At 36.5% G+C, this 17659-nt stretch overlaps 1 protein-coding gene across 2 annotated transcripts; it reads right to left on the minus strand.

The window, feature by feature from the left end:
• Nucleotides 1-8399: 8399 nt before the first annotated feature.
• LOC107778257 (flavin-containing monooxygenase FMO GS-OX-like 4) lies at nucleotides 8400-12693 on the minus strand. Of its 2 annotated transcripts, none has more exons than XM_016598478.2 (7): nucleotides 11944-12693; nucleotides 11049-11119; nucleotides 10316-10468; nucleotides 10152-10234; nucleotides 9591-9726; nucleotides 9328-9501; nucleotides 8400-8828 (listed from the first exon to the last, which is right to left on the minus strand). In XM_016598478.2, exons 1-7 carry the CDS (start codon nucleotides 12578-12580, stop codon nucleotides 8625-8627), a joined length of 1458 nt encoding a protein of 485 aa, XP_016453964.1. In that variant the 5' UTR covers nucleotides 12581-12693; the 3' UTR covers nucleotides 8400-8624. The 2 variants fall into 2 exon arrangements, with proteins under 2 accessions (XP_016453964.1, XP_016453965.1); XM_016598479.2 differs by having other exon boundaries at nucleotides 8400-9216; nucleotides 11944-12691.
• Nucleotides 12694-17659: the final 4966 nt, after the last annotated feature.

The following is a 17659-nucleotide window of genomic DNA, read 5'->3' on the forward strand; positions in this document are numbered from 1 at the left end:
CCCGCAGAAGCGAGCCAATGGATGCAGGTATAGTTTGGAAGGAAGAGGCCAGAGGTTGCAGGTGCGGAGGTATAACCGCATCTGCGCATCCGTAGATGCGAAAGATGGAGCGCAGAAGCGGAAGGGGCCAGGACGTGAGGGATCGCAGGAGCGGGCGCGCAGATGCGGCCCATTGCTCGCAGATGCGGACCCAGTCCCCTTAAGTCATTTCCGCACCTGCGATGGAAATTCCACAGGTGCGGCGTCGCAGGTGCGACTATGGGCCGCAGGTGCGAGATTTCTGGATAGAACACTTAAATGCAAGGGTTCGCGATTTTTGCTCATTTTCAACATTTTGAGCTCGGGTTTGGCGATTTCTTGAGATCATTTTTTAGGGGTTTCTTGAGGTAAGTCCCTTGTGCTTATTTTTTATCAATAATCTTTCTTCCCCATGTATTTTCCCACCTAGTTAGTATGTATTTAAGGTGAAAATTAGAAGTCGGAGGCTAGGGATTTGGAGGTTTGATTTGTGGATTTGGAGGACCATTTTGTGTCGGATTTTAGTAAATTTGATATGGTTAGACTCAAGAGTTAATGAGCTTTTGGATTTTGTGACTTTTACCCGATTTTGAGACGTGGGCCCGGGTCGACCTTTTAGGGCAAATTTCAGAATTTTTGTTAAAGTATTGATTTAATTAATTAGATGAGTCTATTATGATTGAATTTATGATATGTAATTTATTTTGGCTAGATTCGGGCCATTCAGAGCCGGATATTCATGGGAAAGGCATTCTTACAGATTGATTGAGCTTGGTTCGAGGTAAGTGGCTTGCCTAACCTTGTGTGGGGGAACTCCCCGTAAGAATTGTATTGTTTTTGATATATGAGCATCGTGTACGTAAGTTGACGAGTACGTAAACGGGCTAATTGTGTAAAACCCCGATTTTCTACTAAGTAATAACTTGATTTCTTCCTTAATTGAGTTCCATCAATATGTGTAGTATCCTGCTAGATTAGAATAACATGCTTACTTGCCTTAACTGTTTACTTGAACTACATGCAGCATGTTTAGTGAATTTATATGTCCTTCCTTAACTGATACTTAGGTTGAACTACAGGATTTCGTGCCATGATTATTGAATTCTATTATTTTTCGCTGTATATTTATTTTGGGACTGGAACGGTATTCCGGGAGATCCCCCTGTACTGTATATTTACTTTGGGACTACAGAACGGTATTTCGGGAGATCCCCATGTATTGCATATTTACTTTGGGACTACGGAACGGTATTCCAGGAGATCCCCATATTCTGTATATTTACTTTGGGACTACAGAACGGTATTCCGGGAGATCCCCTTGTACTGCATATTTACTTTGGGACTATGGAACGGTATTCCGGGAGATCCTCCTGCACTACATATTTACTTTGGGACTACGGAACGGTATTCCAGGAGATCCCCCTGTACTGCACATTTACGTTTGGGACTGCGAGACGGTATCTTGGGAGATCCCCTGTTGTGTTTCTGCGTACTGAGTTGTTACCTTCTATGATTTCACTGTTGTTAGATTTCAGCCTTTATTTTATTGCGGTATTACACTCTATCTTGTTTTATTATATATTTACCAGTAGGGCCCTGACCTGACCTCTTCACTACTCGACCGAGGTTAGGCTTGGCACTTACTGGGTACCGATTATGGTGTACTCATGCTACTCTCTGCACATATTTTTCGTGTGCAGATCCATGTACTCCTTATCAACCGCACTATCAGTGAATTAGGACAGCTTTGGAGACTTCAAGGTATATCTGCCGCGTTCGCAAACCTCGGAGTCCCCTTCTACTCTTCCCCATGTCCATTATCTTCTATCTTTTCTTTTGATAGACTCTGATGTATAGAGACACTAGATTTTCCATCCTGTAGTTTGTGATTCAGGATGTTCCGGATTTTGGGATTGTTGTGTATTTTTGAATAGTTGGTTAAATTTATATTTTTATTTCATGTTTCCGAAAAAAGTTAAGCTTACCTAGTTGTAGAGACTAGGTGCTGTCACGACGTCACACAGAGGAGAAATTTGGTCGTGACAGAAGTGCCCCTACCAGTCTCGGTCTCGGTCTTCATCAATACTCGAAAATGGGGCCTTGCTGGCCTGGCGAATAAGCTTGATTAGTCTCCCTCGAAAAATTCGATGATTGTATAGACGGAGCAGGTGGTCGATGGTGAACCGATTAGACTCGGTGTTATTCACAATAAAACATGGTTGATGGTGGATTTGCCCAAGGCACACCTCGTATCTCTTGCAAAAATCCAAAACAACTTGGTCTACCGGGCCCAGTATGAAGGGGTAAGTGTAAACACTTAAATACCCCTCCACGTGGTAGTAATAGCATCCTCAGGCCCGGGAACTACTACGTCTTTGCCTTCCCATTTACATTCCCCTCGGACCGCGGGAAGGGCGCTTCGATAACAGAGCATGTATACTTCGATGCTCCTTCACCCCGGTCCTATTTGGATGAGGGTTTCTCGACCTTGAAGTCGTCCGCAATTGAACAGCCCCCGAGAGTAAAAAAATTCAACGGGGGCTTGGGAGCTGGTTCGGTGGCAGTCGACTCGGTGGAAGCCACTTCGGGAGGAGCAGTCGGCCGGTTGGGAAGATGAAGAGGCAGCCTGCTGAGGGACTGGCTTGGATGTTTTGGCCATTACTATCTGAGAAAGTTCGAAGATTTGAAGAAAAAGTATGGAGGTTTGAAGGTGAAGAACAGAGTATGAAGATTCGAAGAAGGTTTGAAGGAAGTTGGTGATAGCTAGAGAATTTAAAGGTAGAAGCCTGATCGGAAAGTGGAAAAAGAACAGGGGATAGAAGCTTTTATAGGAGAAGTACGCGACGCTTCGCATTCGGAGGCAACCAACCAATGGTTGACTCGTGTTTGAAGTCAGAGTGACGCGACTGATGGGACGTTTATACTTCTTCGCCATTTCGGTTGTAACGTACGGAGGAAGGAACCGGAGAACATCTATCATTTCTCAACGTTTCGGCAAACCTACTCTCTGAGAAACGAAGGGACTATCTGTATATGGGTAAAACCGAGGCTAATGAGCACCCCAATTTCTCGGTGGAGTAAATGAAGCTAGGAGCCTCTCGTATCAAGGCCCAAACAAAATACCTGCCCTCGGAGCCATCGAGACCATGCCCCCCGGATCTGGTTCGAGTTCCAAGACCTCGAAAAGTATTACCAAACTTTCGCGCACGGTTAACAAAGGGTCGTGATATCCGTGCCCAACCGGATATCACGGCGTGAATCTCGGCCCGTATCGGCATCAGATCAGTGATTAGCGAAAAGGAAAACTTTTACCTTTCTTAGAATTGTACTTAGGTAAAACTCCCCCACTATATAAATAAAAAATTTATTATTTAATAAACACACTCTAACACGCATATCAAAACAATATAAACTTGATTTCTCTGTTTCTAAGCTATTCAAAGGTTCTTATTCTTGTTCATAAATTTTCATATATATATTGGCTACGAATCGAAGGCAGATAAATTGTTACGCCCACAACCAAGCCCGAATTCAATACTACTGCTGGTTTGGCTATTTATTCTATCTTTCATTTGCTTATTTAACATCATTAATCACTTGTATCGTATTAATCCATATATCTTTAAAATCGCGTATAAATTCAGTTGTTATCCATTTTAAGGGTAAAAAGTTTGGCGCCCACCGTGAGGCTAAGGATAATAGTGGTAGTTTGATATAAATTTTCATAACACACTCTGTTTTACGCTTGTTCTTTGAGATTTTAATTTCAGGTCAACCTAAAAATGTCAAACCCTCAGTCTACTCACTTGAACATTGATGTTGAATCTGACCATTACGGTGAAAACAATAATATAGTGCCTAGCAACGCGGTGCCCCCTACTGATCCCAACGGAAGTCCCAGTTGCAAACCCAGTCGATACCAACTCACATGTGGCCATCCACGCCAATCTGCCGATCGACCTTGAGAACAGCATTCGTGGAGGAGCCTGTCCAATGACTCGGGGTACGATTGTTGAAACATTATATATTAACCTTTGATAAGATTTTATTAAGTTTAATGTTGAATTTTTTTCTCCACATGACCGTCAACATAACTCACTATATACAATTGCCTCCCAAAGTAACAATCATATGAGAATTTGTATTTACAAAGATGATAAACAAATCAACTATAGCTTTTTAATAATAAGTACAATAAATATTTATATTACATATAAGAAAAGTAGGCTTTTGGGCCGCTAATTTTGTGAAGCCTAAAGCGGCCGCTTTAGTGGCCTGAGGGTTAAGCCCCCTCTGTACGTATATAACATATACCATCTTACCTATCAATCTTTATAGAGATTAACCAGTAACCAATTAATTAACTTAGAAGTGATTAGATTATGTAATACTCCATAATTTAACAAATAATGTCAAATTTTAACTTGTATACAATGTTTCTCCTTCTTACATCAACATATATTATATATATCTTTCTTTCTTTAATTTCCTTTTTTTTTCTTTTTGAACACGACGTGAAATAGGTTGAAGGCCTAGTGTTCTCTAGCTAGAATAACAATGGAAAGTCAAAAAACTATGACAGTGACATTAATGTAGAATTAAAGATCACAGGGAAAATAAGATAAAAATTGTCCATGATCTCATTAGACAGTAGCTGTAACTTGTAAGCCAAGCATTATTTGTTGATGTCCATATATTTAGTCATAGTCTTTCTTATTTTGAAGTCCTGTGCATGTTGCCCCCAAGAGGAAGTTACTTTTAATATTACCATATGGTATACGTACACGTTATTTTTTAATCTGTTATTTCAAGCCAGCAACCAGCTTGAGAGTTTGTATATATGAACCGTCGTCGGTGCCCAAATTTAGTTTGATTTGAAGGAAAATAACTTTTTGCTGATTTATTCCCTAGTATTATAGTCTCCCCTAAGTCTGTATGTCCTTTTCAAGTGCATCACATGTGTGGCGAAAATTACGGCACACAAATATATTTGAATTTTCATGTTCAATCGAATTTAGGCATCTGTCTCGCTCACAAGCGAAGTTATGGGTATTTGATTCTTGATTCTCATACCCAGAGAGAGAGAGAGATGCTCACTTGACCATTTTCATTTCAGTTCTGAATTACTGCTCGCGGAGCACCCATTTTTTCTACTTAAACAAGAAAAGGTAAAAATCAAAGACTTGCAAGTAGGGTTGGCATATATAGGGTAAAACTGATAGTCCGAATTGAAAAGTACCATTGGTTATCGGTATCGGATAATTAGGTTAATGATTCATTAACGATTTAATATTATTTGACTATTGGATTAACGATCTGTTCGGATCTTGATTTGTCTAATTTTATTAATAGTTTAACCGATAATCCAATAAGCTTAATTAAAACTATAATTTTATCCTTAAGTATATAAAGTCACCTTAGAGATTCATTCTCTCATTCTCTTAATTCTCAACCATCACTCTTCATTTTCAGACCTTACTTCTTAGGATAACTATTAGATTTTTCTGAAATTCTCATCTTCATTCTTCACAGATTATTTGTTTTAAACTTTAAATTGTATCTTTTGTACATTTACAATTTTTTCTGTGAACTATGTACTGAGATAGTTAGTAAGATTAAATTATTGAATATCTTATTAATTACTCCTACTAACTTATTTCGTTTATTGACTATCAGAATGAAGGTGATTAGTAAGATTAGATGTGCATTTTTCACTAATTGGTAGTTGGTTAAGGATCACCAACTATTCTGTTTTAAATTTTTCATCTTTATGCAGCGTTATATATTACGTTTTTTTCCTTTTAGATTGAGTTACTTTATCGGGTAAATCGATAATTATATTGAAACAATAATGATTAATAACTGACTAACTTACTATCCGATATGTCGGACCTATAATATTCACAAGCGAACAGAACCGACCGATACCTACCGTTGAAGGTAGATTGTAGATGTATTATTAGGAAGATACACAGCAGGACTTCATGAGACCAAGAGATTCAAGTCGTGCAAGTTGCATTTAATACTGCTTCTATTCATCTATTAAGAGCAAAAAAGAGTCACGGATTTTTCAACTTTTTATTGCTACTATACATTGTCGGAAGATTTATTTACCTGAGTGCACGGATTTACATTCCTTAGAATTTTGGAAATTTTATATACTATAGCAAAGTTATACACCATATTTATTATAAACCAAAATTATTTTAAAATATTATTTTCTATAGGTACCTTTTATATTTTATAACAAAATAAGTATTTTATGGTATATACTACCATTGAGGCATTAAATACGCTATTTATGTTTTTCCTCTCTCTTAAACAGTTGGACATACCTATTTTTAAGGGATTGTCGTTATTGTATTCATGAATACATGGCGCGAATACATGTGAATACATGCGCGTACAGCTGGACTGCCCCGATTTTAGGCGCTTTTTACTGTTGTATTCATGAATACATGGCGCAAATACATATGAATACATGCGCGTACACCTGGACTGCCCTGATTTTAGGCTCTTTTTGTTGTTGTACTCATGAATACAGCAACGCAAATACATGTGAATACACTACCGTAACAACTGAATAGTAGTTATAGGAAGTAATTATGTATATGGTAGTTATAGGAAGTTAATAGCTACTAAACAATAGTGATTTATGAAAATTCCTCTAGAATTTTCTTGTTAAACTTTTAGCTTTTAGCCAATTTATCTTTTGGCGTAAACTAGGGGTGTACATAAGTCGGGTTGGTTCGAATTTTCTAATTACCAAATCAAATCAATTGTGTCGTATTATTAAATCTAAAGACCAATCCAAACCAATAAAAGTCGGATTTTTTAATCTCGGGTTTTTCAGTTATTTCGGGGGTTTTTTTCTTTATAAAGTCTTCATATCACAAAACATAGAATTTGTGCTCCAAATATTCTTTGATCCTAGTAAGAGATAATTATATAAGGTGTTTTTCAAGAAAATAACATAAAATATGAGATGAGTTATGTCATTAATTGTACTAAAATATTCAACAATAAAGATAATAAAATCGCATAAAATAAATATAATTAATAAGCCATAATAAAAATAAACATAATCTAAAATTATTAAGTTGTTAAAATAAGTACGACTAACAAGTAATATTTTTACATGACTAACCACTATAAAAAATTGTGCATTTTATCTAAACCATGAAAAAATTAAAAAAAATAGATACCCAACACTACTGTCATTCCTACAACAATTTAATTGAATGTCTTTTATTAGCATTAATATTAATATGATTTTGGTTTGGGATTTATTTGAGTTACTAATATTTATGGACTATAAAATTTATTGTAGCATTCAAAAATTATAAGTCTATACATGTAATGTCAGGTTGGCTTGGTTTCGGTTTGACTTTTTTTAGTTAAAATCAAACCAAACCAATTATGGTTGGGGTTTTTTTCCCAACACCAAACCAAATCAAACCAAATTATAATTGGATTTTGTTTATCCGATTTGGTTCGATTTATCGATGTAAACATCAGGTGTTAGACTAGTATTTAACTATTTTGTGCCAGCTTTGTTTGGCCTAACATGATTTGCCGTCTTTCCGACATGTTAGGAGTACTCACTTTCTTTTTAGGTATCTATCAATTTTCGCACTAAACTTCCTAGTATCTTTTTTGCTTATTTGTTACCTCTATGAATGTATACAAGTAGCTCCACACAAAATGAAAAATTAACTTGAGATCATAGGTGAAAGCAACTGCACAAATGCATACAAATTTAGGTTTGAAGCATTTTAAATATCAACCCAAAAGAATTTTGAAACAGTTCAAGTAACCATGTTATATATTCCTCTCTTCCTTTTTGAGTGTACAATTCAAAATGTGTAAGAATTAGAAAAAATATGTAAATAAAGGCGAATGGGCGAGAGGTGCACCCAACCCACCTATGACCTACCCACTCGTTAATCTCGGTGTTAAGCTAACTTGCATACATAGAGTTTTCTTTTCCTATTATTTTGAGTATAATCTATGTGTTACTTTTGTTTTTATAATCGTGCTGTCTGAACCAACTTACGCGTACCTCAACTATTTCTATGGGATACCTACTACTCCATGTGTTATTTAATTGAGATTATTTATCCTTTAATTAAACCAAATATGTACCTTAAGCTACTTCTACTAGTCATTAATTCCTTTTTCCCACTTATCTTTTATTTCGTGTGTTATAAAGCAGTAGTTATTTTTTCTAAATCAAACATGAAATTTTGAGAATGGTTGAGATATTTCATCACTTGTTTTTCATACCAAACACACCCTTAATCCACCTTATTTTTGTTTTTCATGTCCTGATACATTATATTGAGTTTATCTGTGCTTGCTGCAGAGAAACTGAGAAGGTATTGGAATTCACCAGAATCTTATTGAATAAATGTACAAGCATAAGTAGCCTGTATATGTTTATAAGCTGGGATGACTTACATTATATTTCGATGGCAGAGTTACAATTGAAACTAATAGAGGAATTTCCAATTGTTTCTATACTTTTCAATTTATTCAACTACATTTTCCTGTAACAACAAAAATAAGCAATTTCAGGCATATTACATGCCAGTTCTCCCGAAAAATCATTTGGAGAGCTTCTGTGCTTCAGGAATATATTTTACAAAGTCTTCCTGAGCTTGAATGATCAAGTCATCATCGTCCCACTGGTCACGATATGTCTCGGGCTGAGTCTTTTTATTCTTTCTTGAAATAAAATACATTTGCTTTCTCCATTCTTCAGAGGGTGGAGATCCACACTCAGCAGCCAACCAATCATCATAGTCAAACTGTAAAGATGGGGATTGTCAACGAGGCAAGACATACATGTCACTCTTTTGGTTAACCTATAAGATAGGAATAATAAGCACTAGAGCTACTTTCTTGTATAGAACGGGCATAACCATTTGGTGTTACCATGCCAGAACTAGTTTAGCCACATATACAGACGTACATATGCCAATCACGCGCAGAGATTCATATCCGAGGATGTAAATGTGCTAAAAGAACCACGACAAGCCAACTTGAGTGCACATGAGAAGTCTGCATGGATTTTCGTATGACCAACAACTTGCGTTTGCTCATAATGACAGAAGCTTACTACTCTCTAGTTCTTCAGTTTCATTTCTCTTCTCTTTTTCTTTTCCAAATTAACTAAGGTGGTGTAGCCTAGAACTTCTGTATGTTAAGAATAGGCATATGAAGTAAAAAAGGAAAGGAAAAGAAGACGACACAGAGAACAGAAATAGAAACCTTCAACCATTCGACAAGTTTTGGCAGATGTTATACCTGACAATCATCCATATTATGAGTGTACCGTTTTGGAATGCAAGAGGTTTCCATGGATGAGTATAAAGCCTCAATATCAGCATTCATATCTTCCTTTGATGGGAGAGAAATGCGACCAGATAAAACACCAGCGATCCACTTGCTTTGCAATTCACACAAGGGGAATGGTATAACCTGGGGTCAACAACAGACAAATACTTTGTTCATGTCCGCCGTTTAAAATGTAAATTGATAAACCCAAGCACAGAATCTCTTAATTTTACCTTCCAAGGCAGCCCAACAAATGAAAGACTTGGAGCAAAGGCTGGTGGAAAAATGTGTTTGTAAAGTGGCCCAACCCGGTTGTCGTCCACAGTTACTAGTCCATTAGTTTCAAGGAAAGGAAAATGATACTTGTACCTAGGAAACATATAAGCAACATTCTTGAATACTTCATCCTCCCATCAATTTGACTATCTTGTAAGATTAATAGCAATTATTCTCGATTATGAAAGCAAAGTTAGAGATCTCTCACGGTGAATTAGGAGGTCTGTACTACCAAACTCACATAAATAATATTCATTTAGTTGAAAAATAACTTTTCTTTACAAAATCAGAGAAGTTTTCTGTCCTTTAGCCAAACTCACAATATCTCACCAAATCTGGGCTTTTACCTTTCTATAGACTATATTTTCAATAATATACACTGTCCAAAATAAATTCTAAGGGGAACCCCCCCCCCCCCACCCCACCCCCCCCAAAAAAAAAACAAGAACTATCACCTTCCTTTTGTTTTCTTTAACCTGGGGGTGAAAAGGAAAGTTTCAACATTACTAATCACTCACCCTGTGCAGTGTAGGATGATGTCGGCAAGGACTTTGGACCCGTCTCGAAAATTCACGCCACCATCGATACCAACAGATTCAATCTGCATCATTTAGACAACTGAAGATTCAGCATCTCGTGTTGATAAAAACCACATAAATATACAAGTTATAAACAATTTTACCATAGAATGTTGCCAAACATTATCATAGCTAGGCAGCTTCAGCGGAACTCCACTTGTAGCTGATCTAGAAGAAATGTGGACCTCTTTAGCAACTTCAGCGATTTCTCTGGAGATATCAGTAGCACTTGCAGCACTCCCTATCAGCACAACAACCTGTCAAACCATTTATCATATATGATATGCTCTGAATATGATACCAAAATGTAGAAATGTCATATGATTGCGCAATAAGATGATATTATTTCTTTGCAATATATTAGTCAAAGCATGGAAGCTGATACAACCAGGGAGCATTTTTCCCACGACTGGGCTCGAATGAGCATACAAGTACGTTCACTTTCCGTATAGTCTACCATATATCTAAACAGCTTCATGAAAATAAGGACCACTATAGCTTCTAAGTATTAATATTAATTATAAACAAACAAGTTGATTAAAATTAAAAAGTTATCTGTGTTTGTAGTGTCATCCTTCATATGTCCAGTACTTCATGCAAAAGTAACACTTGAATCATAGACTTGTCCAAAGATGTTCGGGTTCAACAGTCTATTATGTGTAGCCAGAAATTTCATGTAATAGAATATCATAGTTCACACTTTTAGTCAAGAAAATTAAAAGATAACTTCCAATGAGTAGAGCAAATTCATAATCGAAATAACTGCAAGCATTTCAGTTACGTGACCGCAGTTCTAATTCGGAAACATTTTAAAGAAACAATGAACCTGACACATACTTGGTCTCGAAAAGGATCAGGAACACGGTAATTGTGGCTGTGAATTTGCTTTCCGGGCCAGACTTCGATTCCTGAAAGGCTAAAGGCCTCCAGTTAGAAACTTCAAAAACTGCAGATTGACATAGCTTGTCAAATCATAATGACAACTCATAAATAGTCTCAAAGCTACTCATAAGGTCATCCTGAATAAGGAGAAAAATGGAAAAGAAGTGCCAACTCAAAAATTTTCAACTGCTTGCAACATATGAACCATAATAATTAACAGAAAAAAATACTTATCATATGCCTCATAACTAAACAAAAATTATGTTTGAATAAAAAAAATGGCTGGAAGCTTAAAAAGGCTAATCTTTTATTCGTACAATATTCACTATTTGTTGTGACACTACCTCAACAACAGAAAGAGAAAAGGAGAAAACATTTCAATTCAGATGGGAAGCCAAAATTTCCTAAGAAAAACCATGACAAACAGCATGCACATAATGTTGATGCTCAAAATGATCAACTTTGATCGGCCACCACAAATAAAACAGAAGGATGGAACTGTTGGCTTAATGTACAAATAAACCTGGCTAATGGATATTACAATTGGATTACCAAATACTTGAAATATTCATACCAAACTTTATTTACAAAGACTTCATCAGCATTTGTCTTATTCCCTTAAAGAATCTACAACTACCACAAATTGAAACGTCACTATAGGAGATACTCCAATATTCTATTCAAATGTGAAGAGTTAAAGATCAAAATATAATTGGATTACCAAATACTTGAAAATTCATCAGGATTTGACTTATTATATCAAAGAATCTAAAATCGCCAGAAATTTAAAAGCAACAAAAAGAATATAGTACTCTGTTCGACTAGAAAGAACTAAAGATCAAATTTTTACCAGGAATATCAGCAGTTCTTGGTTCAGTATAATGTCCATTGCATATAACTACAGCATCATATTCCTCATTAACAAACACAGCATCATTCTCTCTCTTTTTCGAACTAACCTTCCATTTTCCATTCTCCAATAATCCCACATGGCCCACTTCCATCCCAAATCTCACAAGTCCAATAAGCCCAAAATCAACCGCAAAATCCTCCAAATAATCCAACACTTCTTTATGACCCGGATACCTCCTCGGGTCTCTATTAGGCTTTTTCTTTGCCACAAACGGATAATCCCGATAACCCATTACTTCCCGAGGAAGGTTAACACGAAGAGATGAATACAGGCTTGAGTGAACGATTTCCCGTTTTGGGTCGATCCCAATCGGGTCGGATTCTGTGGCGGGCGTGTAAACCCATGTGCCACCAAATTGATTTTCTCGTTCGAATACAACGACACTGTGACCTTCTCGTTGGAGTTCGCGGGCCGTAACGAGTCCCGCGGAACCTGCACCGATAACGGCGACGTTTTTGTTTTTGGGGGAATTTTGAGGCATATGAAAATGGGATGGAGTTGGGGATAGAAGTGTCATGTGTGTTAGTTTGCGAGAATAAAGTTGGTTTGAAGAGATGACACTTCGAAGAATCATGACTTTGTAATATTTTATGTTGTTTTACGCTTTTAGCTGAGTCTCGTGTTTTGTATCTTTTGTGTTTGTTTGATTTGTTATGCTACTGGTATTGCATGTGTGTTTGTGGCAAGAGTGGACCCGTGAATCTTTGGTTTGATTCCTCACCAGTCACCACATTCAATGTTTCTTGTTTCGTACCGTAGTTTAGAATGAAGCTTATAATGTGACAGGTATTATCCCGTTCTTTCCGTTTATGTGATCCTACTTGAGCTTATATTTTTTTATTTTATTTTCAATGATAAGTTTTAATAACCATATAAATGTCATATAAACATAATAGAGGAATTAACTCAAATAGCCGCCCACTTAATCTATTAAATTAAAATTAACTGACAAATGTATTATATATGTATAATTCATGTATAATTCATGTATAATATATGTATAATTAATGTATATTCTATGTATATCGACTAGAAAAATTAAACATTGAATCTGACCGACTATTTGTGTAACAATACATGACATATTTAAAAGAATAATTTACGCGCCACAACAAATATTTACACTGTATTTATCATTCGTAGCTATACTTTTCAAAAAATTACCTTTCGTAGCTATATTTGACTTCATTGCAAATCCACCTATCGTATTGAAACAAAAGATCAATTGTTTTAAACTGAAACAAGAGAGCAACAAGCTCTGTAGCTCAGTTGGTAGAGCACTTGCTTAGTAAGTAGAGGTCTTGAGTTTGACTCCCTACAAGAGCATTTTATTTACTGTATTTCTGTATTTTGCCTTAGTTGTATTCGTTGTGCGAACGAATACAATCAATACAACCTGGTTGTATTCGCTACACGAACGAATACAGTCGATGCATGTTGTATCATTTATATACACCCTTAAATTTTGACTTGGTTGTATTCATTACATGAAAGAATACAGTTGATACATGTTGTATTCGTTGTGCGAACGAATACAATTGCGCGAATGAATACAGTTGATACATGTTGTATTCGTTGTGCGAACGAATACAATTGCGCGAATGAATACAGTTGATACATATTGTATTTGTTGCGCGAACGAATACAATTGACACAGGCTGTATGCGTTGTGCGTCTGAATACAAGTGATACAAGCTGGTAACAATTGAATAATAGCTAAGAATAGTAATTAGGCAAATAATAGTTATGTATGATAATTAGGCTCTAAAGTGTAGTGCTTTATGAAAGTTCCCCTATTTAAAATCATGAATTTCAAAAGTATTATAATAAGGGTGCAGCTACTTATTATATTTGGGTTTAGACAAATCCATTAGTTTTTGCTTCGACTTAAGTATTTGTACCAGGCAATCCATCAAATATGTATAAATATTTAATTATAAATACAATAACTAAAATGAGCTATGAAGTTGGTAGCAAATTTAGAATCTATAATGTATAAATTTTGACTTCGCTTCTGTGTTATAAAGTACTATAACATATTTTAGATCGCTATTTCAAAAAATTTAATACTTACTATTCTACCACTAGACCACTGGATCATATAAAATACTCCTATAAAGGAAGGAGTATTATATTACTTGATGGTCATTTTCTTCCTTTCGTCATGGAACCTATATTCCTTGATAAATTAAATCATGTTAATTAAGAGCCCGTTTGGACATATAAAAAAATTCCTTTTTCTAAAATATTTTCACTTTTTTTTCTAATCAGTGTTTGATCATAAAAATTACAATTTTCACTTGAAGATGGATTTTGGAAATTTTCGAAAATTTAAAAAACTCCTTAAAGTTATTTTTCAAAATTTTCACTCAAATCACTCACAAAACTTCAAAAACAACCCAAAATTATATTCATGTCCAAACACAACTCTAAATTTCAAATATCATTTTCACTAAAAACATTTCCCCCCTATTTTGAAAATTTACAATTCTTATGTCCAAACGCCCACTAAGTTTCAAGCAACACCAGTGGTCTAGTGATAGAATAGTACCCTGCCACGGTACAGACCCGAGTTCAATTCCCGGCTGGTGCAATCAATTTATTTGATAAATTGTTGTGCAATTTTTCGGCAACCTGTTTAAGGAAAAACTAAAAACTTCACGTTAGGTGGCTCATAATAACATCATTCTCTTGGGGCTGGGCCAATTCCCAATGTAGGGTTTGTATTAGATAGCCACTGTTGCATGTGCTATTCACGTAATATTCAATTTTTCCAAAATATTTAATTGGTAGTTAATGTTGGCATTTGCTCCTCCTTAAAAGTTAGGCTTATCGATTTTTTAACTTCAGTCATGTTGGTTTGAAACTAATTCCCATACGGCTAAACATTGTAATTTTCTACTATGTTTTGAATAGCGATCCCCCAAGCGACTATATGAGCATTTGCCCCTTTCTCATTTCCGCAGCAAAAGCCCCTCAAGCTATTACAAATTATCCTTCTTTTTTGTACTTCTCCTGTAACATTGTTATTTTTACTCTAGAAATTATTCTCGCTAATCCTTAGGAATTATACATTTGGGAGTTAATCCTTTAGGATTATAGATATTTATGGAGTAAATTTATTTAAAAGATGATAGGCTATATGTATATCCCTGTTATGTTTTGATGATCTAACAAACTTACTGTCAAGAACCAGATAAGGAACTTGTTACACATTATCAAGACCTTAAGATCAAAAGGTTCCAGCTTGGGATATGGTTCAACTCTTCAGAGTCAAAGGAACAACAGTAAACTCGTTTGGGTTCCTAAGTCTAACTCCTGATTTTCTTGTACATAAAACAATGAAAGGAAGCACCCTACAATGGTACATGGATAGTGGTTGCTCAAAGCATATGACTGGAAGTACAAATGACTTCCTTTCACTTAAGGCCCTGCAAGGAGGGAGTGTATTCTTTGAAAATGGAAAGAAATGATACATTCTGGGAGTTGGAAGGATTGGGAAGTCTCTCTCACACTCAATTGAAAATGTGTACTACGTGAACGAGTTGAAGTATAGCTTGCTAAGTGTTTCCCAGATTTGTGATAAGAGAAACAAGGTGGAATTTGTGTCAAAAATATGTACAGTCACAAACCTAGTGACTGGTGAGGTGGTGCTAGTGGCAAGAAGATACAAAAATATCTAAGTTGATGATTTTGAGTCTCTGCAAAATGGTGATCTCAGCTGTCTAAGTATTGTTGATGATGATGCTGAATTATGGCATAGGAGGCTGGGTGATGCAAGCTTTACGTTGCTGAACAAATTGGTCAGGAAGGACCTGGTTCGTGGTCTGCCCAAGTCAAGCTTCAAGGATCACAAAGTGTGTGATGCATGTGTAAAAGGCAAGCAAGTTAGATCCTCATTCAAGCCCAAAAAGGAAGTCAGTACCTCAAGGTCACTTGATCTTCTTCACATGGATCTATGTGGACCTATGAGGGTGCCAAGCAGATGAGGAATGAAGTACATCTTTGTGATAGTTGATGACTACTCCAGATTCACTTGGACCTTGTTTCTCAGAACCAGGGATGAAACTTTTGAAGTGTTCGTTGCTTTTGTCAAAAAGATCCAAGTGAAGATGGGTAATAAGGTAGCCTGTATCAGGTCTGATCATGGGACAGAGTTTGACAATGCCAAATTTGATGAGTTCTGTACTGAAAATGGTATCACTCACAATTTCTCAGCTCCAAGAACACCTCAACAAAATGATGTTGTGGAAAGGAACAATAGAATCTTTGAAGACATAGCAAGGACAATGTTGATGGACAGTGGGATTGTAAAGAATTTCTGGGCAGATGCTGTCAACACTGCTTGGTGAACAGGTGCATAATCAACTCCCTTCTGAACAAGACTCCATATGAACTGTTGAATGGAAGGAAGCCCAAGCTGACACATCTAAGGACTTTTGGGTGTAAATGCTTTATTCTCAACAATGAAAAGGAAGCCCTTGGAAAATTCGATGCCAAAAGTGTTGAAAGAATCTTTCTGGGATACTCATCTCAAAGCAAAGCTTACAAAGTATACAACAAAAGGACTCAATGTGTTGAGAAAAGTATACATGTGATCTTTGATGAATCTCACCTCTCCTGTGAGAAAGACAGACAAGCTAATCAATATGGAGAACCTTTATCTATTCCAGGGGAAGTTACTAACATGGCAAATGGAAAAGCAGACATGATGAGTCATGTAAAGGAATCCAGTGAAGATGATGCGAGTACACCTCCATTTATTTAAGAGGAACCTGGTCCCTTGATCACACCAACTGAAACTGAAAATAGAGTTGCTGATGCAGTCCAAGGTACTCCACTTGCTGAAGTAAGAAGCGCCCAAGAACCTCAGTCAGACATACCTGGGTCCTCTACCAATGAGATTCAGGCACCAAATTGGAAGCACAAAATCTCACATTCTCTTGACAACATAATCACCCCTATTGAATCTAGGATTCAAACTAGATCAAAAGCAAGAAACTCACTTGCCTTTTCAGCCTTTCTTTCCCAAATAGAGCCCAAAAATATCAAAGAAGCGTTGAAAGATGCAGACTAGATCACAGTCATGCAAGAGGAGCTGCATCAATTTGAAAGAAACAAGGTATGGCACCTGGTTCCTCGACCTACAGATCAAACTATCATAGGGACCAGGTGGGTATTCAGGAACAAACTTGATGAGTTTGGAAATACAACAAGAAACAAGGCAATGATTGATTATGATGAAACATTTTCTCCAGTTGCTCGAATGGAAGCTATTAAAATTCTTATTGCCTTTGGATCTCATATGGATTTCACATTGTTTCAAATGGATGTCAAAAGTGCATTTCTAAATGGCTACCTGAAAGAAGAAGTTTATGTCAAGAAGCCACCCGGATTTGAGTGTCATGAGCATCCTGAGCATGTATTCAAGCTGGACAAGGCATTGTATGGGCTAAACAAGGCTCCCCGGGCTTGGTATGAAAAGTTATCAAAATTTCTTCTAAAAAATGGTTTTACAAGAGGGAAAATTGACAACACTCTTTTTTTGAAGAAACGAGGGAGGAACCTGCTCATTGTTCAGGTATATGTTGATGATATCATTTTGGAGCCACAACTGACTCTCTTTGTGAAGAGTTTTCAAAACTCATGGGGA

This window comes from Nicotiana tabacum, chromosome 22 (assembly GCF_000715075.1).
Source record: "Nicotiana tabacum cultivar K326 chromosome 22, ASM71507v2, whole genome shotgun sequence".
NCBI classification, from domain to species: Eukaryota; Viridiplantae; Streptophyta; class Magnoliopsida; order Solanales; family Solanaceae; genus Nicotiana; species Nicotiana tabacum.

Bases quoted from the DNA above. Each gene is read 5' to 3' on its own strand.
- LOC107778257 (XM_016598478.2), bottom strand. From the start codon at position 12,580: ATGATTCTTCGAAGTGTCATCTCTTCAAACCAACTTTATTCTCGCAAA. The intron at 10,235-10,315 runs GTAAAATTGTTT...TAAATGATGCAG, and splicing joins ATGTTTGGCAACATTCTATG to ATTGAATCTGTTGGTATCGA. The intron at 9,502-9,590 runs GTAAAATTAAGA...TGTTGACCCCAG, and splicing joins TTGTTGGGCTGCCTTGGAAG to GTTATACCATTCCCCTTGTG.